General features: G+C 43.4%; 1 protein-coding gene across 1 annotated transcript in view; it reads right to left on the bottom strand.

The window, feature by feature from the left end:
* The window catches only part of LOC309362998 (cyclic AMP-dependent transcription factor ATF-7-like), a 102,745-nt gene extending 75,962 nt beyond the window's left edge, over positions 1-26,783 (bottom strand). Inside the window, 2 exon segments of the mRNA XM_081899075.1 lie at positions 631-695; positions 26,561-26,783. Coding sequence (XP_081755201.1) covers positions 631-678 — 48 coding nt within the window. The 5' untranslated portion in view covers positions 679-695; positions 26,561-26,783.
* Between the last annotated feature and the right edge of the window lie 28 nt (positions 26,784-26,811).

The raw sequence follows: 26,811 nt of genomic DNA, 5'->3' as shown, positions 1-26,811 counted from the left end.
TGTATTAATGTAGATTTGGAATGAGTGAGTCATTGGGGTGCTTCAATCTTCCATCAATTGCTTTCATCGGTCACAGGTAAAGTAAACCATGCTGCCTGTATGAATAAAATGTCAAAGCTGCTACACATTTTATTACATACATGTATACTGCATGAAGACTTCATTGTCTAATATGCATCAAACCAGCATAATCTGTTTTGCTACCATACTAGTAGCCCAATCCAACACATACATTTAATAAACAGATACATTATAAGCTGCTTTTCAAAAACATCCTAAAGTAGCTAACAAATTAGATTGTGTGTTTTCTTTTTCAGGCTTATTTGACCAAAGAAGAGAACATTAACTGGAGATCAGAATAAGGTTTTCCTTTTCCAGGCTCCATGGATATTATTGGGCTATAGGTTGGTATACCAAAAGAACACCAATACGGCACAAAAGCCAGGCAAATTTCATTACTTTGGAGCCCTTGCACTTGGTCGTAACTTGGATTTACGCACTGCAAATCCTCCGATCTGATTACCTCCAGTGATCACGTAAAACACTGGCTTTAAACTCTTTGCCTTAGTGATAAAACAGCCACTTTGATTCACAACGATACACTCGTAATAAAGTATACTGTAAACGTACCTGTCCGCAGCCCGGGGCATTGCACACAAATGGCCTGTCGTCTCCCATATTTTTTCACAGCTGAGCTACACAAGACACACACAAAAAAGCAAGGGGCGGGAAAGAGGAGAGAGAAAAATAATTAAATAAAGTGAATACCTCCAATTATGTCACAATTTTCAGGAATACAGTTCATCTGCAGTAATAATAAAGGGGGTGGTAATTCAAGATGGACCATTGCTTTAAGGAGCAGGGAAGACCAAGAAAATTCCCAGGGCTACTGTCCATTCTATTGTCGGCAAGCAGGGGTGACTACAAAGAAACAGTTCCTAGATTGCACCCTGAGTTACAGTCCTACAAACAGGACCTCCTGCAAGCATAACTCCATTCTGCCAAACAAAAAGGATGGGAGGTGGCAATGGGAGAGTAGAGTTTTTCACTAAGTTTTTCCTGGAGAGATCTAGCTCAAATATATGCCAACATAGGATTCACACAAAATTAGCACACCCTAAATGTTTTCTTAAAGGGACGCAGGGGGCCCTGTGGGTTAAATCACAGAGCCTAGGACTTGCCAATCAGAAGGTCAGTGGTTTGAATCCCCGCGACGGGGTGAACTCCCGTTGCTCGGTCCCTGCTCCTGCCAACCCAGCAGTTCGAAAGCACGTCAAAGTGCAAGTAGATAAATAGGTACCGCTCCGGCGGGAAGGTAAAACGGCGTTTCCGTGCGCTGCTCTGGTTCACCAGAAGTGGCTTAGTCATGCTGGAAGCTGTACGCCGGCTTCCTCGGCAAATAGAGCAAGATGAGCACCGCAACCCCAGAGTTGGTTCACGACTGGACCTAATGGTCAGGGGTCCCTTTACCTTTACCTTTAAATGTTTTCTTATGCCACTCTAGCACATGCACAGAAATGCACAAAGTAGCCTTTCCTCGTGAGATGCTTCGGGGCAAGTCATGAGGGTGATACAAGTCACAAGTGCAAGAGTTGCCTCCAGCCACCACCTGAATGCAAATGGACCAGGCAAAAGTCCCACAACACACTCAGACCAGACCATTTGGATACATCTCATTAATGGACTTGATCCCTAAAATAAGTGCTATTCATACACACACAGATATTCCATTAGCCAATTGATCAAAGAAATCCAGGCATCCATCCCATTTGGGAAGGGGGGATGTCATTTAGCAGTCACAGAGTCAATGGTCCAGGCAACAGAAAAGGTGTGGAAGCCAAGAACAGTCTAATCACTCTTCCATTTCATCCCCTCCATGTTTGTTTTGCAGTTCCCAGCCCCTAATTCTGATTTGCTGGATGAAGAGGGTTTTTTTTAATGCCATATACTTTTTGATCATCCTTATTCTTGATTCCCCTATTCTTGATGTACCACAAAGAGAGGTGCACTTTTCTAAAGAGGCTCTACAAACAGACATGTGCAAATAGGTAGCAAGGAGATAAATCCAAGGCCTCTTGATGCACAAGCAATATATTCAGTGGGAGAGAGCAAGAAATTGTAATTAATTAAGGGATTTTAGGAACGGCACTCCATTTTACAAGGCCATAATCTGGCTCCCTGGTGGATAAACTACAAGACTGATGGCAAGAGTAGTTTGTCACCGACAATAGCGGAGGATAACAAAGCATCCGTCCTGTTATGCTGTAAGTGGAGCGATTCTTATTAATAAAAAAGAAAGAGTAAATAAAAAAAACCTTACCATGTAAATTCTAGAAATTATGGTTCCATCCCCCATTGTTTTTTAATAGCAGGATTTAAAAAGCCGCAATAAAGCAAACTTTATCCCTTCAGGGAATTTGCTACCCTGACATATTGCAGCTGTTTACATTTCTTACAAACATCTCCAAACGCAAGTTGAGGAGCTAGCAGTCTGTCAGGAGCTGACAAATATTAGCCACTGAGGCATAATTGCAGCCATTGTGGAATAAAAATGTATTCAGAATCGCAAGTTTTCCTAAGTCCGCTTCACATATGCAAATTCCAAGGCTAGACTGCTAATGTGTATCCAGTTAGCTGCAAGGTGGATTAGATGCGCCTTTATAGATGACTTCCTGGTTTCCTCTAAATTAGTTCCCTGCAACATCTGAACTGGTAAACGGTGGTTTGAGCAATCCCTTGAAATAAGGATCAAACCATGATTTACAATTCTGGTTTGGAGGATTATTTAAAACTACAGTTAACAAGTTTGTACATCACAGCAAACTGGGATTTGCAATGTAATGACTGAATAATAATAATAATAATAATTTATTATTTATACTCTGCCCATCTGGCTGGGTTTTGCCAGCCACTCTGGATGGCTCCCAACAGAATATTAAAAACATGACAAAACATCAAACATAAAAATCTTCCCTAAAAAGCCTTCAGATGTCTTCTAAAAGTCAGATGGTTGTTTATTTCCTTGACATCTGATGGGAGGACGTTCCACAGGGTGGGTGCGACTGCTGAAAAGGCCCTCTGCCTGGTTCCCTGTAACCACACTTCTCGCAGGGAGGGAACCACCAGAAGGCCCTTGGAGCTGGACCTCAGGCTGAATGATAGGAGTGGAGACGCTCCTTCAGGTATACTGGGCTGAGGCCATTTAGGGCTTTAAGATCAGCACAAACACTTTGAATTGTGCTCGGAAACATACTGGGAGCCAATGTAGGTATTTCAGGACCAGTGTTATATGGTCTCGGTGGCCACTCCCAGTCACCAGTCTAGCTGCCGCATTCTGGATTAATTGTAGTTTCCGGGTCACCTTCAAAGGTAGCCCCACATAGAGCGCATTGCAGTAGTCCAAGCAGAAGATAACCAGAGCATGCACCACTCTGGCGAGACAGTCTGTGGGCTCGAAGGGTCTCAGCAGGCGTACCAGATGGGAGCTGGTAGACAGCTGCCTGGGAACTGAGCACAAATATACACCTCCCATGTTACAAATGGGTACCTGTTACATTTTCAATACGTACCTGCAGCAAGCATAATGTATTATTTGCTTGGCATTTCATAAAATTATTTGTTCAAAAGCAGTGCCAATATCAGGGCAAGCTTTTATCTTGAGGGTGAAAAATGTACTTTATAGCAGTAGCCTTCAACATTTTCAGACCCTGAACACAGCTTTAGTTCAAACAAGCATTTGGGAATGTTAAGCACATATTTGTATGGTGGTAATGCTGTTGCTGCAACCCACCTTAAGTCAGGCTGCAACCCTGTTATGGGTCCTGATCCACTAGTTGAGGACCAATGCTTTTCAGCAGGGATTAGGCCAGGGGTAGGCAACCTAAGGCCTGGGGGCCAGATGCGGCCCAATCTCCTTCTCAATCCGGCCAGCCGACAGTCCGGGAATCAGCGTGTTTTTACATGAGTAGAATGTGTCCTTTTATTTAAAATGCACCTCTGGGTTATTTGTGGGGCATAGGAATTGGTTCATTATTTTTTTACAAAATATTGTCTGGCCCACCACATGGTCTGAGGGACGGTGGACCGGCCCATGGCTGAAAAAGGTTGCTGACCCCTGGATTAGGCAGTTTTGTGATTTACTAGGGGACCATTGATAAATTGTCAATGGATCAACAAGTGGTTTCTGGCTGCTGGAAGTAATGCAATAAGTAATGTATAAGGCAAGAGTAGATCATCTCAAGAAATCCTAACTATGCATTCTTGCTTTGCCAATATAAAAGATATCACTGCACTATATGGATACGAGTATTCTATTTTTTTAAAAAAGGCCATGAGGTCTGAGGTCAGTCTTCCCCATATCCTGGAAGTGTTGTATCTACAGAGGCAATGAGAAGTAAAGAAAGATCACTGTGGTGCTTATTAGAATGGAATAGGGTATTAAAAATCTGTACACACACTGAAACTGAAGAAAAAGTAAACCAAGAGAATGTTGAAAATCTCTCAAACTCTAGCGTGAAAACTACCAGGCAAGATCCCAGTCTTATGTTGCTGAAATTCAGGGAGCCCTCAATAGTTGGCTTCCTTGCCTTGGAGAGGCTGACTCAGATAGCAGTTTGAAAATCTGTTTTATATCACAATATAAATTAAGCAAGGGGTAGTTTATAAAATGTGTGGAAATAATAATAATTTCACATACATGCCCATGGGCTCTGAGCTGGCAACTGACAGGAGTGAGACCTTGGGGTTATAGTAGGGAGCTCAAGGAAGATATCAACCTAGTGTGCAGCAAATTCCATGCTACGGTTCATTAGGAAAAGATATGAAAATAAAACTGTTGTCATGATAATGCTGTTACACAAATCTATGGTGTCACTGCATTTGGAATACTGTGTACAGTTCTGGTTGCCTCACCTCAAAAAGGATATTGTGTAGCTAGAACAGGTAACCAAAATGGGCAACCAAAATGTTCAAGGGGATGGATTGACCTTCCTATGAAGAAAGGTTGCAGCACTTTGGGTTTGTTTTTTTTTAGTTTAGAGAAAAAGCGGGTAAGAAAGAACATGATAGAAGTTTATAAAATTATGTGTGGCATGGAGAAAGCGGATAGAGGAATTTTTTGTTCCTCTTACGTAACATTAGAACTCGTGGGCATCCAATTAAGTTGAAATGTTAAGGTTCAGGACAGAAAAAGGAAAGGACTTCTTCATGCAGCTCATAGTTGAAGTACGGAACTCGCTAATAAAATATCATTTTTAAAAAAGAAGTATGGAACTCGCTCCCACAGGAGGCAGTGATGGCCACGAACCCAGATGGCTTTAAAAGAGAATGAGGAAAAGTCATGGAGAAAAGGTCTATCGATGGCTACTGGCCATGATAGCTATTGCTCAGCCTCCACGGTTGAAGGCAGTCGTGTTTATGAATGCCAGTTGGTGGAAACCATATGAGGAGAGACTGCTCTTGTGCTCAAATCTTCCCTGCCTGTCTGTCACAGGCATCTGGTTGGCAAATGTGAGAACAGGATGCTGGACTAAATGGACAATTGGTCTGATTCAGCAGACCCTTTTAAAGTTCTTTTGTGAAGTATTTAAGTTGTTAAATATGGGGAGGTGGCGAAGAGACCCCCTAGAAGGTAATGGGTTTACTGTCTGTGCTATTTTATAAAATAAGAGTTCTCCTACTCTGGCAAGCAAAGCACACAGTCTCATTAGCAGCATGCTTCTGCTACTGAAAGCGTAGAATGACCCTATTCCTTTAATTTTAAACCTAACCTTAACATGAACTTAGTACGCACAGCAGTATGAAAGAAGTGGTTATCAAAGGTATAACTCTTTAGGTATAACTCTTCGGAGGCCAGTGCAGAGCCAATGCTCATAAGTCATAGGGTTTAAGAAGGGCTGTGGGATTGTTCAAGTTGCCCAATGTGTTTTTCAAGAAATGTGTATTATATTCCCCTTGTTTTGCAACCCCTGAGGGCACCTGGATTTTCAAAGGTTTTACATGACAACACATGCCCCTGTGTAAAAGGGAATAAACTCAAGAGTGGTTTCGAAACATCACACAGTATGTGCTGCCCTGAAAACATGCAGTCACGAGTGCATTTAGCTTACAGCATTTATGTATCTGGTAGTGGCTGAAAAGGGAGGCTTGTAGGAGCCTAAGTAGCAGTGATGCATGCATCTTGCAAACTTAAGATTGCTTCAAAAGGGGGTTTAGATACATTCCAGGCAGATGAGACGATCAGTGGCTTCTAGTCATGTAGTCCCTTTCAGTGCTAGAGGCAGGATGCCTAAATACAGTGGTACCTCTGGATGCGAACGGGATCCCTTCTGCAGCCCCGTTCACACCCTGAAGCGAACGCAACCCGCGCCTGCGCGTGGGTCATGATTTGCCGCTTCTGCACATGGCGTCATTTGGAGCGTCTGCACATGCGCGTTCGGCAAAACCCTGAAGTAACGTGTTCCATTACTTCCAGATCGTCGCAGAGTGCAACCCGAACGAAAATGCTCAACCTGAAGCAACTTCAACCCGAGGTATGACTGTACCAGTTCCTGGGAATCACAGGTGGGTAGAGTACTGTGGCACTCATGTGCTGCTTGTCAGCTTTCCATGGGCATCTGGGTGGCCATTGTGAGAGCAAGATGCTGGACCGGATGGGCCCTTGACCCAATCCTTCAAGGCTCTCCTTACATTTTTGTGCACATCCCAATGTGTCAAACTTCCTGCAGGAGTTACCAAGCAGCATTTTGTTGAAGGTACTTTGTAACGCCCAAAGCTGCTTCCTCTGCTACAGCTGCTACACGAACTGCAATGCTTTTCTTAGGCTTCCTAGGAACTCAGTGAGTTTTCTTTAAGTGCAGTATTATAGAGTCCCACACAAGGCTGATCTACACTTGCACAGAGGTCAGAGAGGGTGCATGTGTCATGCAGGGACAGCCTCCTAGAACTGTATCACTTCAAATTTCAGCAGTGGTACCACATGCATGAAGGCTCCTTCATGCTGAAATAAAAATCTCTTTCTACATAGAAAGTAGCAAGTCAGGTACAATAGCTTTGTTTTCACTTTCTATTTTTATATAACAAGGGAGGATATCTTCCCCGTCTCTCCAAATCAGAGACAGCATTTCAGAATACAGTACCTCACCTGCAATCTGAACTGGTACAGTCTCAGGAAGGCTATCACCACAGAACTTCTCTGCATGTGCAGGTAAAGGTAAAGGGACCCCTGACCATTAGGTCCAGTCGTGGCTGACTCTGGGGTTGCGGCACTCATCTCGCTTTATTGGCCGAGGCAGCCGGCGTACAGCTTCCGGGTCATGTGGCCAGCATGACTAAGCCACTTCTGGCAAACCAGAGCAGCAGGGTTTACTCTCAATGGGGATGTCACCCCATCTTCAAACAGCTGCAGTAACTTTTTGTTAACCCTGGAAGCTAGGACCCAAACCAATGGGTTTAAGGTATAAGAAAGGAGATGTTGACTAAGTATCCGGAAGAACTTTCTGATTGTAAGAGCTGTTTGATAGAGGACTTATATGGAAGGTGGTGGACTCTCCTTCCTTAGAGGTTTGTAAGCAGAGGCTGGATGGCCACCTGCCATGTATGATCTAGTTGAGATTTCTACATTGCAATGACTTGGACTAGATGACTCTCAGAGTCCCTTCCAACTTTACAATTCTATGAAAAGGGACGAGGAGTTGTGCATGCAAAGTTTCAAGATACCTGGTGCTTACGAGCTTAATTTGGCTTTTATATCTGTTATCTCACTTTTTGAATGGTGTGTGCCTAAAACAGCTCATAACATTCATAAAGGGGGGGGAGCCTTTAAAAGATTAACAGTTGAAGACAATAAACAATAAAAAATGGGCCTATAAGAAGAGGTGACTGGGGGGCAGAGAGATTTTAAGACAAACTAAAAAAAACAAAACATGAAGAATTTATCAACTACAGTCGTCTAGACAAAAAGGTGAATCCTGCTGCTCTGTTGAGTCAGTACATTGGAAGAAGGTATGCAAACTCTTAGTTTCTCCAGCAGTGTCTATTAACTGGTTCACAAGGCTGCAACCAGAAACACTGTCACCTCATAAATCCACATTGAAATAGCTTTTTTCATTACGGCTTCTTAAAATATCCAGTTTTTCCAAGAATGTGAAATTTCAAGTAAATCTGTCTTCTATAAATTCTACAGCATATGAAACTGTACTTGCATTGTTTGGGATCATACCTACAGCGTGCTATTTAACAGCAAGGTTAATCTATTGCCAGATGCCAACTTCTAAATATTATATTGTCAGAAAAGGAAGTTAAGAACAGGAACGGAAAATACTTTAGATTCACAGCTAAGAATTCACTTTACCAAGGTCAACTTAATTATACCAGAAAACCTAGCCAGAGGGGGAAATGTCTCTTGCAGACTTTTAGAAGCTACCTGGAGGCAATTGAAACCCACCCAATTGAACCAGGGCAGGATCTTATTTCAAATTAGAAGACATATTTAGGTTAACCAAAATGTAAAGTAGGAATGCGCTAGGTCTGCTAAAGTAGAAGTGTCTTCAAGGAACATACTAGCTGATAAAAGACAATAAGTTGGCTCAAGACAAGTGAGCTAGGATAGGTCAGATCAAGGGAAAACACCTCAAGTTTAAAAATCTTATTGTAGCCGTCTCTGATTCTTTACAGGAAGAAGATATTTGAAGGGAAAGAAACAAAGATCTGTTCTTACCATGTATAGGCAACTATGGGAATACCAGGCTAAGCAACAGTTTTAAAGATCCTGTACACTTCATAAGAAAGCGTAGTTGAGTTATTAGTACCAGAGCTCCAGAATCCACATGCTCAGTCAGCACTGACAATGTCATGGGGCAGTCTCATTCCAATTAGCATCTTGTGTTGCCCCTCCAATAACAATTAGATCCCTGAGGACAGCAATAACCAAAGGCACAGGCAGCAAGCAGGGAGTACACAGTACCGGACAAACATATTCTTCACCCGCTTCCTTTGAAAAGGCAACTTTCTTCCTGAAACAATGACCCCTGCCTAAAGGTAAAGGGGTAAAGGGGACCCCTGACCATTAGGTCCAGTTGTGACTGACTCTGGGGTTGTGGCCGAGGGAGCCGGCGTACAGCTTTTGGGTCATGTGGCCAGCATGACTAAGCCGCTTCTGGCGAACCAGAGCAGCGCACGAAAACGCCGTTTACCTTCCCGCCGGAGCGGTACCTATTTATCTACTTGCACTTTGATGTGCTTTTTAACTGAAGGGACTGAGAAATGGGAGCTCACCCCGTCACAGGGATTCGAACTGCCGACCTTCTGATTGGCAAGTCCTAGGCTCTGTGGTTTAACCCACAGCGCCACCCGCGCCCCCGATCCCTGCCTAGGAATGCCTAAAAACAGAGAAGCTTCTGCAACAAACAAACATGATGCTGAGAGTAGTCAAATAGGGGTGCTCCTCGAACCATCTTTGTTACTCAAGGCCCAGGTGACTTTGGAAGCTAGGAGCGCCACTGCCTGGTTTCAGCTGGTGCAATCTCCAAGATAGAATACCACAATGTGCTCTGTATGTGGAGATCCTCTTTAAAACTGTCTAGAAATTGCAGCAAGCGTAATATGTTGCAGCAAGAATGCTGGTAGGGCCAGCAAGCCACAAACATATTACAAGTATTTTAAAACAGCTAAATTGGTTGCCAATTCCTTTCCAGGCCCAATGCAAGGTGCCTACTTTGCCATATACAGCCCTCAGCTAATTGGGATTCAAGTACCTGTAAGCAGTGTTTGAAACTCCCATTGTTCTATGTGCATTTTGAAACAGGGAATTTCATTAGCGCAAGCAGTTTCTGAGCCCTGGGCGCAGTACTGCGCCAAAGATTTCAGATTAAAACGGCAGAGTAGAAGGAAAGGAGGACCTTTTTCTGCCTCCCCACTTCTAGTTACTCGAGATTGGAGAAGAGACCCTCTTAAGAGTATTAGGGGGGTGGGGAGAGGAAGGACTAGACCATGTGAAAAATGAATATAGTGTTTTAGCTGCAGTTCATTCATTTTCAGCTTTATATTCTTGTTATTTAAAAAGTGCACCATTGTTGCATTGTGTTGTTGTGCCCATAACCTAGGTTTAAGGTGTCATTTAGCTCCTAGCTTTCATATCTCAGTTTCTTACACTGCCTGTAAGCATGCCCTTTCCTATATTGACCTGCCCATGCTTTAACATCAGCCAATGAGGCTCTCCTGGTGGTCCCCTCCTTGGTATGAGGTAAGTGGTGGCAGCTCCTTGTATCTGGAACACCCTCCCTACTGAGGTGTGTCTGGTATCCTCTCTCAATAGTTTCAGGTGGTTAATTAAGGCACATATTTTTCAGCAGGCATTTGGAGCAACAGAGACCAGATTGTTGTAGCTGCTGCTATTAGTAATTGCTCTTTAGTGAGCTGTTACCTGTTTTTAAAGAATTTCACTACTTTTTCAATATTTATGTGTTGTAACCTGCCTTGTGGCTTGTGCAAAGGGTGGTATAGAAGTCATATAAATAATTAAACTAGCATAGGTTATGGGAGGGCCTTCTTGGCAGTGGTGCCCGCCCTGTGGAACGCCCCCCCCCATCACATGTCAAGGAAATAAACAACTATCCGACTTTTAGAAGACATCTGAAGGCAGCCCTCTTTAAGAAAGTTTTTAATGTTTGAAGTTTTATTGTGTTTTTAATGTTCTGTTGAAGGCTGTCCAGAGCGGCTGGGGAAACCCAGCCAGATGGGCAGGGTAGAAATGATAAATTACTACTACTACTACTACTACTACTACTACTACTACTACTACTTTGACAGATGGGCAAACAGCAGAACTCCTTCATGGCCCTCAAATCCCTACACAAAAGAGGAAGAACTGAATAATTTGGTTTCTGGGGTGTATGTTCCTGCAGGAATCACAATAATGCTTTATTCCAGAGGATAGTGCCAATAGCAGCCAGCCACCCATAGCAAAAGGGGCACAAATATCATATTGGATCAAAGACAAGAACAACTGCAACATGACTGATATTCTGCAAGTGTAATTCATATAACCTTCCACAAGGGCATAGTCTGAAGGTATGTGACCACCTAGCTAAAGCTAAACAGCAAATGTGATGACAGAAGAGCAAAAGCAATGGCATGGAAAATCTAAGGGAGCGACCACAGAATAATTTATTTCTTTCGCCCTGCAAAGCCTGCCAGGTAATACCATTTTGGAGAAACAGATAAAGTCCAACACTGAATGCCAAAAGTGCTTTTATTTAAGTACACTTTCAAATAGGATTTTCAAACTGACATCACATCACATTTTGCAGTAAGAAAGGCCAGGTTTTCGTTCCAACGAAAACAATTGTGAAAATAAGCAAAACTCCCTACTTCAAAGATTTGCACACAATGCTCTCCTCAGAAATTTCAACTGTTGTCTCTGGTTGGGCCAAGACATGACCTAGGGATCCCTCACAAACCCAGTCCTTCATAGAACTGCTTTTCAGCTAGCTGGGAGCAAATGGTGGACACAGCAGAAAATCCCACTACATGAGACATCAGAATGCACTCAAAAATTTATTGCCAGTTGACAGCAATCCCATTTATAACTTCAAAGCGAATGTGTTTTCTTTCATTTGATTCCTTCATTTAGCATAGGCTTTATAAACAGTTATTGGGAACTTTATAATGTTTCTTTCAAGTATCTTTCTTTCAAGCAATTTCAGATTCTGGTATATAGTCAAAACCTTGAGAAACCATACTAGCTGTCACACTTGCTTTGCTCACCAAACACACGTAATATTATCTCACGAAGAAAGATACTAAAACACAAATCAAAGGAATGGGGGGAAGGCAGAGAAGCATAGAGCCACAGAATTGTAGTTTGTCCACTTTTGGCCCCCACCCTGCATTTAACTAGTCAAATATTGGGGTGTGTGGGGTGTTAGGGGAAGGGCAGGGCCTCTGGTGGGGGACACGTTGTGCTCCTGGGATAGTTTGCCACCTTTGGTCCCCAACCTGGAGTCAGCTCTCGCCTGTGGCTCCTAGAAGCTGTCAGCATGTGACAGCAGTCACACCCTGGAATGCCTCTTGACTGCCTGGCTAAACCAGATGAGGGTAGCTGATGGGTCTCAAACCCTTGGTGAGTTAGGGACTTCCCCTGCATGTGAAGGCGGGCTCTGGCAGATTGAGAGGATGAGACCAATAGCAGGTCCAACAGTCAAGAAGGTGGTTTCTGCACATGCTGTAGAGGGCAGGCGGGGATGGTCAATCTGGGAAGGTAGCCCATCTAGGAGATGGAAAACTCTGATCCTGAACCTCTGCTGCCTTGTGGGATATCTTCAGGAGAAGAAACCCTGCATAAATTCAGAGTGGAGTCCCTAAGATGATTGGATGGTGCTTTGAACTCCTCCTTCCAGCAACTCCTACAGCCAGGCTGGTGCCAAACGTATTGCTCCTGTTTCCTCTGAACATCAGCAAGGCCGAGAGTGTTGGTCTTGTCATCTCAGCAGCCAAGACCTACACACACGCTGCCCTGGCTTGCACCCCAGATGGATGCCAACAATAACAAGACACCACCTCAGTAAAAGCTTTGTTCGACATCCCTGGTACTTAAATCTCTAAAGTGGAAGGTACACCAACAGATTCTAGATCTCAGGAGAAAGCATTTAAGGCCTTTTTGGACATAAATCACAAGCACTTTGAATTGGGGCAAGAAGAAACCCATGCAAACAAACAAGAACTGGAGTCTCTTTTTGTGAGCAAATCAAAACCAGAGTTACACAATGAGTGCTGCTGTTTATGCAAGGTCTTCAAGGAAGCTCCTCTTAGGGCACATTGCTGTAATGTAGTATGGAAGTTACAGGTGCTGCTGGCCAGATTGAGAGGCAGAAACCATCAGTATAATCCAGTCAAAATGCAGGGCCCATTGATTTCAGTGCTTAAATACACAAGCGTACAATCTTCCCTGTTGAAAGCAATGCTGTGTAAGAGCTCAGCTAGGGCTGTCTGTCATCCCACTTTTTAAAAGAGATGAATATGAACCGACTCATTTGCCTCAAGTTTATGCACACTAATTTTATTGGCACTACTCCCTCACAATTATCTTTGAACACCATTAGTACTCAGACCTATGATAATAAACAAACCTAGGTTAAACCTTTAAAAGACAAAACACAGATAAAGCCTGGTGAGGTTACTAGAACAGGCTTCCTCAACCTCAGTCGTCCAGATGTTTTTGGCCTACAACTCCCATGATCCCTAGGTAACAGGACCAGTGGTCAGGGGTGATGGGAATTGTAGTCTCAAAACATCTGGAGGGCTGAGGTTGAGGAAGCCTGTACTAGACTATGGATGGGATTCAACTAATGAGTTCCATCAGCTGAAACCCTTGTGCAGTGCTTTACAATGAGGCTGAATTCCTCCCTTAAGTGGCAAACGTGTCGTTTCAGCAGACAACTTCTTACTTTTGACATGTGGTAAGAGAACATGTTCTTGCTAGAAAGAAAAATTGTGAGTTCGTAGTATAGGAAAAGTTACAGTTCCCTGTAAGCTAAGAACACTTTGATTACAGTAAGCCATAAAATGACTTCTTCCTACTTTGCTGTCAAAAGTGTAAGAACACGCAGGCGTAGCTTGCCTTGCAAAAGCAGTAAAATCTCTCCCAGTTAAAATGCAAGGAAGGAAGTATGTGCTTTGAAATAGGCTCCAAAAAGAGTATCACTCCTTAACAATGTTTCAGAGGAAACACAATTCAGCAGAATGTTCACTGAACCTTCTGAAGTACATAGGAAAAAATATTGGCCAGAAGGAGCTGATCTATGGAAAGAGCCAAGTGCAAGTACTTGTAACTTTTGAAATCTACCTGCAGCTTTCCTACAGGAGAGTCCCCAAATTTGCATTTCTCCTTTGCCCCAAAGAACATACCAATCTTACACATTCAAAAGCTGTTGGTTGGCACCCCTGTCTGTCTCAAGAGACAATGGAGTACGCCTTTAGGGGTGCAGTCAAACCTCTGCATTAGCAGCACCAAAGTGACCTCCCCAGGGCACAAGCTCTGAGCAGTGTGTATGTATGTATTCTATCCTCTGCCGTGCATCTTCTGTTTTATAATAAAGGAAAAGATTCCAAATTACCCCTCAAATCCCACACCCTGCAACTAGAAAATCTACTTAGCAAAATGAGGGCATTTTTGGAAGCCTGTGACACTGCATGCCCACTGTCCACCTTTTGTCTAAACTTTGAAAGCTATAAACTTTGCTTTTACAGCCAGAACACAATATTCTTAGAACTCAAAACACTGGTACCAGATTCTAAGTACAGTGGTACCTCGGGAAGTACTTAATTCGTTCCGGAGGTCCGTACTTAACCTGAAACTGTTCTTAACCTGAAGCACCACATTAGCTAATGGGGCCTCCTGCTGCTGCCGCGCCGCCGAAACACAATTTCTGTTCTCATCGTGAAGCAAAGTTATTAACCTGAAGCACTATTTCTGGGTTAGCGGAGTCTGTAACCTGAAGCATATGTAATCCAAGGTACCACTGTACTAATTTTGGCACCATGTCATGCAACCAGATATATACTTTTCAGTTAAGGAAGAGGTCTGATAGTTTATTAAGTATTTCCAATTAGGAGACTTTTCATTATTCCATGTCAAAAAGCTGCTTACACCACTCAAACATGCAAACCACAGCAGCAGAACATGCCTTGGATGCCAGGAACCGTGAGTAGAAGGAAGTTTGCTTTATCCTCTCTGTCCTCAAAAAGCATCTTGAGTGGATCAAGGGATCCCTTTGAACAGCATGAAATAGGGGAAGGGAGAATTGTCCAAAATTGAGCAGGCCTAAAACTGCATTAAAATTGTACTCCTAAAAGTTATTAAACTGATGGGCTCCTTTATAGAAGGCAATCCTTTTGTACATGTAAGCATTTATTTATTCAAAAATTTTATATCCCACTCTTTAGCTGAGAAAGCTCCCACAGTAGCTTACAAAAGCAATGCAACACAGTCCCATCCCACAGGCTTACAAAAGACATGACAGAAAAAAGGGAAAAGGGGTGGAAAGTGAAGCGGAAACAAGCAAACTTGGGTACCTTCTTCTTGTTCTTTTAATGACCGGCATGGATGGAAGTGGGCTGCTGCTCACAGTTCAAAAACAGGGCTTTGTAAGCAAAATCTTGCACCCCTCAGCAACGGGAGACAAGACTGTTGGTCCATATTTATTTTTAATATATTATTATTATTTATTAAATTCAGACCTATAGCAATATATGTATATGTGTAAAGGTAAAGGGGCTCCTGACTGTTAGGTCCAGTCGCGGACGACTCTGGGGATGCGGTGCTCATCTTGCTTTGCTGGCTGAGGGAGCCAGTGTACAGCTTCCGGGTCATGTGGCCAGCATGACTAAGCTGCTTTTGGCGAACCAGAGCAGCGCACAGAAACGCCGTTTACCTCCCCGCCAGAGTGGTGCCTATTTATCTACTTGCACTCTGATGTGCTTTTGAACTGCTAGGTTCGAACTGCTAAGAGCAGGGACCGAGCAACAGGAGCTCACCCCGTCGTGGGGAATCAAACCGCCAACCTTCTGATTGGCAAGCCCTAGGCTCTGTGGTTTAGACCACAGTGCCACCTGCATCCTTCAATGTATGTATACATACCAAAATAACCCACCTAACCCATAAGCTGGTGAAATAATAACAAAATACCATAAACTCTTATCCTAGACTACTATTTATATAGGTAATAAACAGTTTGCATCAACTGAAAAGTTTTAGAATGTGAGGAGTCCTCTATTTTCGTTTTTAGCCATATACAGTGGTGCCCCGCAAGATGAATGCCTCGCAAGAAGAAAAACTCGCTAGATGAAAGAGTTTTCAGTTTTTGAGGTGCTTCGCAAGACAAATTTCCCTATGGGCTTGCTTCGCAAGACGAAAACGTCTTGCGAGTTCTTGCGAGTTTTCTCCCTCCCCCCCTTTTTCTAAGCCGCTAAGCCGCTAATAGCGTTAATCCGCTAATGGCCGTGCTTCGTAAGACGAAAAAACCACTAGACGAAGAGACTCGCGGAACGAATTATTTTCGTCTTGCGAGGCACCACTGTACGTAGCCCATATTTGATTATTTTTTACTGTGCATGCAGCATCTTGTTGTAAAGTCTTTGTGATACCATTTGTGTTCACACAAACAGGTTTTGAAAACATTCCATCTCAATATTGTTTCCTCAATATAAATATTCTCCCCTGTTATATTTAGCAAGCTCCTTTTCTGTTACAAAATGCTTGCTAACTTTCACTGCATGAAAGCACAACACTGGTAGGAAACCAATGCATTTTCCTAAAATCCCCATATGCCAAATTTGTCAATGGATTTCCCTGTACAATACATAATTATATTTCCCAGAAGCATTTTAATATACTTCATAAAGAAAATTAAAACAATTTTAAGGCAGGAGCTAATGACAAGCAACAGAAGTGCCCAGATACAGTAATAGGAATCAGAATCGTGGTTGGAGTTTCAAAGATCTTTAGTCAGAAGAAACTTTTTAACAGCTTATCCGAGACTGCAGACTTTGGGGGAAGACATTCTCAAGACTCCTTAAAGAATTTTAAATTGCAGATAATCTTCATTATCCACTCAATTAGAGTAGCTATAGTGTAAGAGGCCTGACACTTTTCAGTGACTGCTTATAGGGAAAACAAGAACTATAATCATCTGTAGTTGACAGTATTATGGAACCCAGTAAATATTCTGGGTTAATGCAGATTTAATTCAGGCATCAAGCCAAACCATGGCTTGCCCCACCATGCTTTAGTATCTGAAGACAAACCACAGTTTAGAGCTCCTTGCCTGCTTTTCTATTTCATTTGTTCAACACTCCAGGTTCAGTGACCTCTGGAAGGGAGCAATGCCCATAGGTATCATGATGCCAAACCATAATTAACAGAAACCACAGTTTACAAACCCACTTCAAACATCATTTCAGATTCTTGTTTTGCCAGACAACTGCAACCATCTTTTGTCAATTCAGACATGCTGTCAAAACATAGTTAAGCCTTCCTAACCATAGTTTGGCATGATGTCTGAACTGAGCCACAGATTCCAAGCTTACATATCTAATGCCTGACTCACAATACTGTTTCTTTAGGACAATTTTGCTAGCCAAACAACTGTTCCCAAAAAACAACTTTTTGCAGCTACGTTCAAAGCGGTAAATCATCTTTGTTTCTTTCCCACTTAAAGATTTTAACATAATACGGTGGAATGTTACATTTTGTTGAAAAGCAAAGTTTCAGATACAGTAGCAAAGTCTCATGTACTGTTTTAATTATCCTGCTGCTACAATGTCACAGAATAATTTCAGCTACAGCGTCTGTAACCCGAGGTACCACTGTACAGTAGTTGAGGTTTTGGATGACTGGGGGAAATTATGTTGCTACAAACATGCGAAGTACGTTACACAAATTGATTGCTTTTCTGATTTTTTTTGTCAATTATTTAAAGTCTTTGAAAGGAAAGGTTTTTGTTGTTGTGTCATTTTTGTTGATGCTTTGTTGATGTGGAATGTTATCAGTAAGTAAATAAATAAATAAATAAATAAATAAATAAATAAATAGCAAATTGACTAGTTCTGCTGCTCTGGATTATTTTTCCTATAAACAAAGACGAGATTCTCTGTCACCACATGCTGCCACAAGTCACACTCCAAGGCCATGCCACAATTTGTTAAACTGAGCTTCTGAAGGTTGCAACATGAAATATTATATTTCCCAAAGTCTCATATGCCTTGGAGGGCCAGAAACGAACTTTTAACATGAGAAAAGTCGGGGTCCCCAAGGTTCTAAGAGCTAATAGAGCTGACCATGCCCTCCTTGATTCTCAATGGCACTTCTGAGTTAAATTTTATCCTGATGCAACCCCACTAGAGTTTAAAAGAAGGAAGCCGATGTTTGATCAGATATAAATTTAGTGCTTTCTCATACATTGCTTTCTCCAACTAGAATTTCATGGAGGATGGGACAAGGAAAACAGAAGTTACTGTGCTCTTTTCATATCACTTTGGGCTGACTATGCATTGGTTTAAAGCTACTAGATCAGACATCAGACTACTAAAGAAGATACAAGTAGAAAACAACAGACACTGAATCAGCAGGACCAAGGAGTTTATCCCTCCAGGCTTTGGGTGATACCAGTGAGGCCATGCTCAGTAACTTACTCCTTGATTTCAGTAGCTCTGCTCCCAAAATGACCCTCTGATATCTCCCAACTGCCTTAATTAAATATAATCCACTTATATTACCCAACAGTTACCAATTGCTTTGCTTTAGCTTCATAAGTAGGGAAAGTCACCAGGCAAAGAAACTGACAAGGCTTTAAGAAGTTGAGCTAGAGTCAGGAAAGTGCAGCACTCCCCAAATATGGGAACAGGTATCTTGTTAACTGTCAAATACCACATTACAAAGATATAACAGGACATATGGGCGGCAGGTAACTTACATACCTTAGTTGCATGTCAAACTATTGCCATATCCTCACTACATGAAGGACTGCTGGGTTATTACACATAATCAAATGTTTCTCAAACCTTTGAAATTCCCTGCATCCTGTTAATGTATCTTCTGGGACTAACCCAGATAACCCCACACTTGCTGGTGATTTGATATGCAAGTGTATAGCCATTTTCCTTGCAATGTCTTTCCCGCATCCTACAGCTCTGTGCAAGAGTCATGGATGGGACAAACTGATATCAAGGGTGCCTTCAGAAAGCCCTGACTGTAGGGAGCTCTGAAAAATCAATAATTATAATTTGGATTATAATTTGGTCTTTTTTATTTTAGTTTTTTATTTTAATTGGATTATTATGATTGGATATATTAATTGGATGTTTTTATTGGAAAATTAATAAAAATGATTTTAAAAAGAAAGAAAGCCCTGAGTTAAAGGACAGATGCTGAGCAACTCCCTTCTCGAGCTAATGCTTGCACAATTTATGCTGAATGCCTGTCTGAAGAACTTCTCAGCCACTGAAAGTCTTCCAGCAGCTCCTGTTCATTCCCTCAAAGTTCCAGAATTCAGAGTCCTCTGCAGTTCTCTCCTAGTCCCCTGCCTTGCCGGAAAGTCCTAACTCCTAATTCACCACAAGACAACCTAGGATTTAAACTGAAATAGTTTACTCTTCAGACTGAGCATACTCACAGATGGAAAAATCATGATATATTGATTTGGAACTCATGAGTTTTCAACAGTGAAAGCAGATGTCTTACTTGCTTCTTGTTGATCCCTGAACATCCCACCACTGCATTTTGAAACATATTTGTACCTAAGAGGGCCAGCAAAACCTAAAGAAATGAAAGTAGGAATTCCCAGAAGATCCTGACCACAACATAAGCAAGCATCTTCAAGGCAAGCATGAAGGCCCCATATTCTTCCCCAAATGCCCTCCAATACAGATACACACACTCTTCTTAAAGTTGCCAAACACAAAAAGTGCACCACTGCACACAACGCAATGGAAAACTAAGCAGGGGGGGGAAAAGAGGCAGGAACAGAATAATTCCATATAGATTTGATTACCCAAGGTCTTAGCAACACCTAAGAAATATTGAAACCTGAGGCTAGTAATTAATTCAAATGGGAAGGACAGACTTCAAATTCAGCTCTAATTGTTCCCTAAAGGCAGCTTCCTGAACAAATCCACCCTGAATAATTGCCGCTTTCAAATGGGAGACTAGTACCTTTGTTTACAACAGTGTTATCGTTCAATGTGTCAAAGTATCTCCAAATCCAAGGGGGTGGGGAATCAAATTGTTCCTAGACAAAACTCAACCGAAGCATAAACTAGGCCCACTAGGCAACAGCACCAGGAGAGTTCAATGACTACCCACTGCAACTTTCAATAAGTGATCGTCTCTACTAGGAGTAGTTAACCTGTGGGCCAGATCCAGCTTGGGAAGGAAGACATGAAAAGTGGCCTACCAAGTCCCCACAGTTTTATCACCCAAATTCAGCACTCAGATTAGGCGATACAGCACTCTGCTGGTGTGAAGACTGGAACCACTGCATTTTGACCTTCAGTTTGTCCCACACAGACACAAACCACTCTCTCCAAGTTGGGGGCGGAGGGATAGTGCCTTTTCCTCTTCACAAAGAGAATTCATTATTGTTGTTGTTACTCACCCTTCACCAGCAGGTCCCAGAGCAGGTTACCACAATTTAAAATTCAGAAATAAAAACAGCTATACAGTCACAGTTTGATTCCTGAAAACACACATCTCAGGTGTCAAGAGGCCAGGGTAAAGAGGTGCGTCTTCAGCATTCATTAAAAGCTGGCTAGTGAAGGAGCCAGATGTCTGTACTGTATGTATGGCATGTGTGCATGAGTGTGAGCATGTGCACACAACTATGCACTGGCCATGCCCACCACTGGCATGTGGCCTTTAGGGGTGTTAATGTGGCAATCAAGCTGAAAATGGTTAGCCACCTTTAAGCTATGCAATCTATAGCCTCCTGGTCCCATTGTTTCTGCTGAGAAGCACCTAAGGTCACGCCTAGAGAGGAACAGCTATCAGGAGTGAGGAATTTCTGGCCAGAAAGGAAAGTTATTTTTGCTGCTTGCAATCACTTCCTGGTTGAAGAAGTGAGGCATACTTCAGTGGTAAATAACCCTCACCAAGGGGGGGGGGACACTGCTTCACAGAGCAGTGATGGTCACCTCCATTTCAGCCTACTGTCTATCCGTTTTGAGAGAGGGCCAGCTTTAAGGATTCTGATGTTTTGCCTGCTTTCCTGAGGGCCAAGGAAGAGCCTACAGGGAGAAGACGGATCCTGCCTTGGAGGCAGCATATCTTCCGAATTACACAGGACACTGAAATTTCTACAGGATGGATATGAGTGTGATCATGGATTTTTTACTTACAGTAAAATGCTATTTGTATTTTGTGTTTGCTCATCTATACTTACATGAATTGATCATATTATTATGGGCAGTTTTCTATATTATTACATTTTCTATATTATTCTCCCCCTGTTCTCTCTGCTTATATTGTTGTTATGCTGACTCTATTTTGACAGCAAACTGACAATTTTAGCTTGAGTTACTAATCACTTTGGATAAAAAAACCCAGACAGTTCTAAATGATAACCATAATAAACAATACCGGAGGCATGACTGAAACAACCAGCCACGTTAGATGTACAATCAGTAAAAGTGAATCTGAGAAAATGCAGTTTTTTCAGCCTAGCGACTAGCCCATAACAACAATGATCAAGTAACTTGTCAGTCAGTGCAATCCATTTTTCCCAGCTATATCCATACAAAGTAAAGATAAAACTTTTGATGACAGGGATCACCTACATTCCCCCTGCCTCCATTTCTTTGCTGTGGTAATCTAATATGTGTTTGTAAATCCAAGATGTTTATTTCCAAACCTATATTGATGACAGACCAAAAATGCAGCTAGTGTCTGTTGACTAACCACAGTGATTACTTTTGGTTGATCAGTATAATGGTTCATCAGTGGTTGCTACGATTATAGTGTTCATATGACTAAATAACAGAAGTTCAAATAAGGCTACAAAAGGGAGACATCATTCTAGTAGGTGAACAACCATGTTCAGGTGCCTAATTCAGCAGTCCATTGCTACAAAAAGCTCACCTTTGCTCAATAAGCTGGAAAACCCATAGCCCAATCCTAAATATGGTCCCCAGAGGTCCCACTACATTTAGTGGAAGTTACTCTATAATAAGCAGTCCAATTGCACCTTGTGGTTTGTGTGCAAATATGAGTGAGAACATAATGTAGAGATGGAGAACCTGCAGAGTCAGAAAGGCATTTTAAATAAAGAAGATGGACCAATAGTAATATTTAGGGTGGTATTCAATTAGGTCTGGCTTAGAGTAGACCCACCAAAATTAATTGATGCTAACATAATAATAGTTATTCATTTCAGTGGGTCTACTCCAAGTCAAATTTAGTTGAATACCACCCTTCATATTAGCATACATCATTGCAAGTGTTCCAGAGTACTTTATGTACACTTTCCTAGTCATTCCTATAGTAATTATGTAAGATAAACTAGCATTAAAAGGTAAAGGTAAAGGTACCCCTGCCCGTACGGGCCAGTCTTGACAGACTCTGGGGTTGTGCGCCCATCTCACTTAAGAGGCCAGGGGCCAGCGCTGTCCGGAGACACTTCCGGGTCACGTGGCCAGCGTGACAAAGCTGCATCTGGCGAGCCAGAGCCGCACACGGAAACGCCGTTTACCTTCCCGCTGGTAAGCGGTCCCTATTTATCTACTTGCACCCGGAGGTGCTTTCGAACTGCTAGGTTGGCAGGCGCTGGGACCGAGCAGCGGGAGCGCACCCCGCCGCAGGGATTCGAACCGCCGACCTTTCAATCGGCAAGTCCTAGGCGCTGAGGCTTTAACCCACAGCGCCACCTGCGTCCCACCAAAAACTAGCATTACTATTCTCATATAACAAATGGGGAAGGCAAGAGAATAGCCGCCTGCCCAAATCCATGAGTAAGAAGAACTAGGGGACTTCCTGGTTCATAGCACACTTTTGGCCACTATTCTTGAGTAGCTCTGAACTCTTAAGTTCAGTCTTTTTGGCACCCAGCTTTTTAATTGCATTTTTACAGACACACCACAGACTACCCAAATGAAGCTACTTGGGGACCACAGCAACATAAAGACCCCCACCAGTTGCTAGAATGCCTCAGAACATCTGAGTAGTAGAACCACAGAGTAAACAACAGGAATTAAGAACATTTTGCCAATCCTGAGTAGATTGACAGAATCAAGGAATCAAAATTTCTTCAAACACTTAGGCACATAACAGACAAGGCAGCTGGGATTTTTCTAACTCCAATAAAATATAATAAGCAACAACTGTAGAGACAAGTCCTTTCAGTCCCTCACAAATCACAATTTTCAAATTACAAGTAAAACTGAACAAGCAATTCCTGGGAAACAGATATGCTCTTTGCTGCCCCATGACTGCTCAGTTTGGATAGAGACAAAGGGACAGATAATCGAGTCACCACTGAACCTCATATTTTGAGTAGATCAGAGAAACCATGAAAATATTAGCCAGAGGGGTGGGAAACAATATTTCTAAAAGCTGGCTTGTTGCTTTAGCATGGATGGCACTGCTCCATTTTTCATGGATCTGCCCTAGATCTGACAGAACCACTTTCTTTGAACCTCAGAGGCAATGTCTTTTTGACTTGGCAAAGTCTAAGAACCTGGCAGTAGATCCATTTATAACACTGGTAGCCAACACGGTGCCCTCCAGATGTTGTTGATAATGGACTACAGCTCCCATCACTCCAGACCACTGTCCGTGCTGGCTGATAATGATGGGAACTATAGTCCAACATTATCTGAAGGGCACTTCTGGTTTATATTATATATGGACATGAAGCTCAAAATGCAGGCAGTAGCAGCTGGATGCCCCAAAATATAGCTACTTGGTAAGGGCTAGTCTAGTTTTTTTGCTAACTGAACATGCATGAAATAGCTTCACTACTTTGGGTGGGGGGAGAAACAGGTTTCAGAACTCTACTCTTATTTAGCAGTGCACACAGTTTCATAGCTCATATCCATCACTGGTTATCAACTTACTTTTCCATATGGATAAGTAATTAGTAAATGCAGAGTGTAACATAACCAATAGCATAGAGGAAATATTTTTACTTTAACCCTTGAAGGTGATGTAGCAATTGTTTGCACACAATTCTAAGCCACAGTTTGGTTTGGCAAAGCAGCAATGCAACAGAGGAGAAGCAAAGTGGTGACAATCTCCTCTCCAGGTGCCACATGTCTTCTCATGCAAACTAAGTCATGGCTTGGCTAAACTTTACATGTGAATGAGGTCAATGACTAAGAGGGAACCTGCAAGTCCATAGCTTAAAGCTCATCTCAGTCGTGAGCCACTGTTCATCAACCCCATCTGCTACCTGTGATAGTTAAGACATTACAGAGCCATTTTTACAAGAGATCATGCATGAAGTGTTTGGAATAATCAAAATGAACTGTATAAATGCTAACAGGACCGTCACTAAAATTAGAGCACTTCCAATCAAGTTGGTTGAGCCAGTGTGTGTACTGCAAGAGCCCATATCATTTTTATATAACTAACTCTCGTAACATTAGAGGAATCACAAAATGTTGCCAAGTAAATTATGCACATTAAACAGTTTATCAGTAAAACAGAAGAGAACTTTTCCCATTCAATACTGAAACTTTATTTTATTTATTTATTTGAGAGAGAATAGAGAGAACAGATAGGCTGTCTTAAGTTGGCAATTAAGTGCTGCCTGACCCTCAAAATATTGAGATAAACAAGCCAATCAAGATCCCATTTCAAAGCACTGTGAATATGAAAGAAACCAAGCAAATAAAATGTTAGCTGTGAACAGTTATCAGAAAAACCAGCCAAGCAAAATAATCTATTCCCTCCACTCCTGAAATGTAGTTGAAGACTGCTGCATTAACATTTACATCCAACTCACAGGGACTGCAAGGGTAGGATCAATATTCATGTTCCTTCCATTGACACCATGTTGTTCACTAAATTTGACAGTGGGGCAATTCATTCCTTTTCCGTCCACACACTATTTTCCTGTACTGAGACATTCTATATCAAAGTCATTCTGACAAACCCACTAGCCTCTACATGAAATTCCTCAAATCACCCTTCACTATATTCAGAAATCAAGGGCCTGACATCAGAGACCAGTACCATTGGGCAGTGCTGAGTCCGCAGCAACTTGAGAGACCTCTCCAGCTTAACTAGCTGTCACTTTGGGCATTAACATCACACTGTTATCTGTGCTCCAAGTAGGCATGGTTGTGGCATTTTAAATGAGCAGTCACCCTCCATTCACTCAGCTGAATCCTCCTTGTAAGCAACAGCAGGAGCTGAGGATAGCACCACCTCACAGCTGTAGTAGCCAAGCAACTGGAGGTAGCTGTTCCATGTGTGTGCAAACAATGGTGGCAAGAAACAAATGTCATCTCCATTTCAATGTATCTGAAGAAGTGTGCATGCACACGAAAGCTTATACCAAGAACAAACTTAGTTGGTCTCTAAGGTGCTACTGGACAATTTTTTAATCTCCATTCACTATTATCCTTTGGGTGCAAGGCCTGGAGGACTGGGCCACCCAACTTCCATGCTGTCCAGAGACAGAGATGGCAGCAAGGCGCAGCTTTAATATCTGATTGCCAACTGAAGCAAGCAAGCATAATGTCTCTGCACACATACACCATCCCCAACTGTTTGATGTGGTGGGTGCAACAACCATACTGCAGCCACTTTTAACTGCTCTGCCGCTCACTTGAGAAGCAGCAGAGGCAGAGACCAAGAACGGCAGCAGACCCACCCCCTTTCTCTCTCTCTCTCAAGGGGGGTAGCTTGGAGAACCAACTAACAAAGACCCCCCAACTTGTTACCATCTCAGTAGCCAGCACTGCTGCTTGGAGGGCACCTTCTTCCGTGCTACGTAAAGCAGGTAAGCACATGGCATTCCTCCTATCTGTACACTCGCCTGCCCTCTTAACTCTGGGCAGCACTGAGAATTGGATCAATCACCACCCACCGGAGGGAGTGGACAAGCCAGTGGAAGCAGCTGCTTCATGGGAGGCGTGACTGAGAGTGGCAAGGAGCTGTTGTTGCTAGTCACTCACCTGCTCACTCTTGGGTGGTGCAACGGGCTGCATCTTATCTACCATACCACCCAGAAAGAAAGAGCAGAGCGGGGCAATGACTGCTTTTTGCTGACAAGAGGTGGTCCTGGGAGGCAACTGCAAAAGTAGCCCCTGCTTGCTCACCCTTGTACCCCTCGGCAGTACAAATGGGAGGCTTGCCACTGCAGTGGTGAGGAGCAGAAAAGAGGGTGCAAGGATGAGCAGCAGAGGTTGCCAAGCGCTCTCCAAATCGGAAAGCAATCTTGAGGAAGCCACACCACCGTTACCAAGTGGCTGGGAGCATATACTTATGTAACAGCTTCCACGAGTTACTCAGATTTTTTCCTTGCTGGGGCATCGCTTCGCTTATGTGTTCTCACCCACTTCTGCAAAGGCCACAACCGCCTAGTTCTCCCTTCCTATTGCCCTTATCCCCTGGAATTCCCCACCCAGCAGCCTCCTCCTCCCTTGGCATTTTTTTAAAAAATCCTCACTCCTCTCGTGCAGGCACCAAAAACTCTACTCAGGACCCTTGGAGCATTTCGAGCCCAGGTTCTCCACACGCACCCCAGCCCGCCCGTCACCGGGGCTTCTGGGCGCCCCCTCCCCCTCCCGGCCACCGCCCGGGCCCCCTTCTTAGAGCTTCCTCGCAGCCCCTCAAGTCCCTCCCACCCCCGGGAGACGGGGAGGGGTCTCGGTCCAACCCCGCGCCCGCACTGGCCGCGCCGCCCGCCACTCGCCTCCGAGAGCGGCGCCGATTGGCGCGGCCGAGCTGCCAATCACGACAAGGCGGAACCCACCCTCTCTCAAGCCTTGGAAAGAGTTGGGTTTTTCTTGAGGGGAGGAGAAGGGGGAGGTGCGGGGTGAGAGGAGCGGAGGCAACGGCCAAACTCACCTCGGGACCGGAGAAGGAAGGGAGGGAGGGGGTGGAATTGAGAGGACCGGGCGTTTTTGTCCCCTCCCTCCGCTTTAAGGTCCCGTGTCCCTCCGCCTGGCGCCGCCACTAACGGGGCTCTTCCCCACACAGCCCCGAGCTGCGGCCCCCAAGTCTTGCTGTGGTGAAGTGTGGGGCCCCCCCGCCTCCTCGTTTTCTGCGCGCTCGAGATCCTCGCGAGACTTGGCGGGGGCGAGGAGCCGGGGAGCCAA

The sequence above is a fragment of the Podarcis melisellensis genome (assembly GCF_964234715.1).
Source record: "Podarcis melisellensis genome assembly, chromosome: 2".
Lineage (NCBI taxonomy): Eukaryota > Metazoa > Chordata > Lepidosauria > Squamata > Lacertidae > Podarcis > Podarcis melisellensis.
The sequence above is the reverse complement of the archived record's forward strand: the minus strand, read 5'-3'. Positions and strand labels throughout refer to the sequence as shown.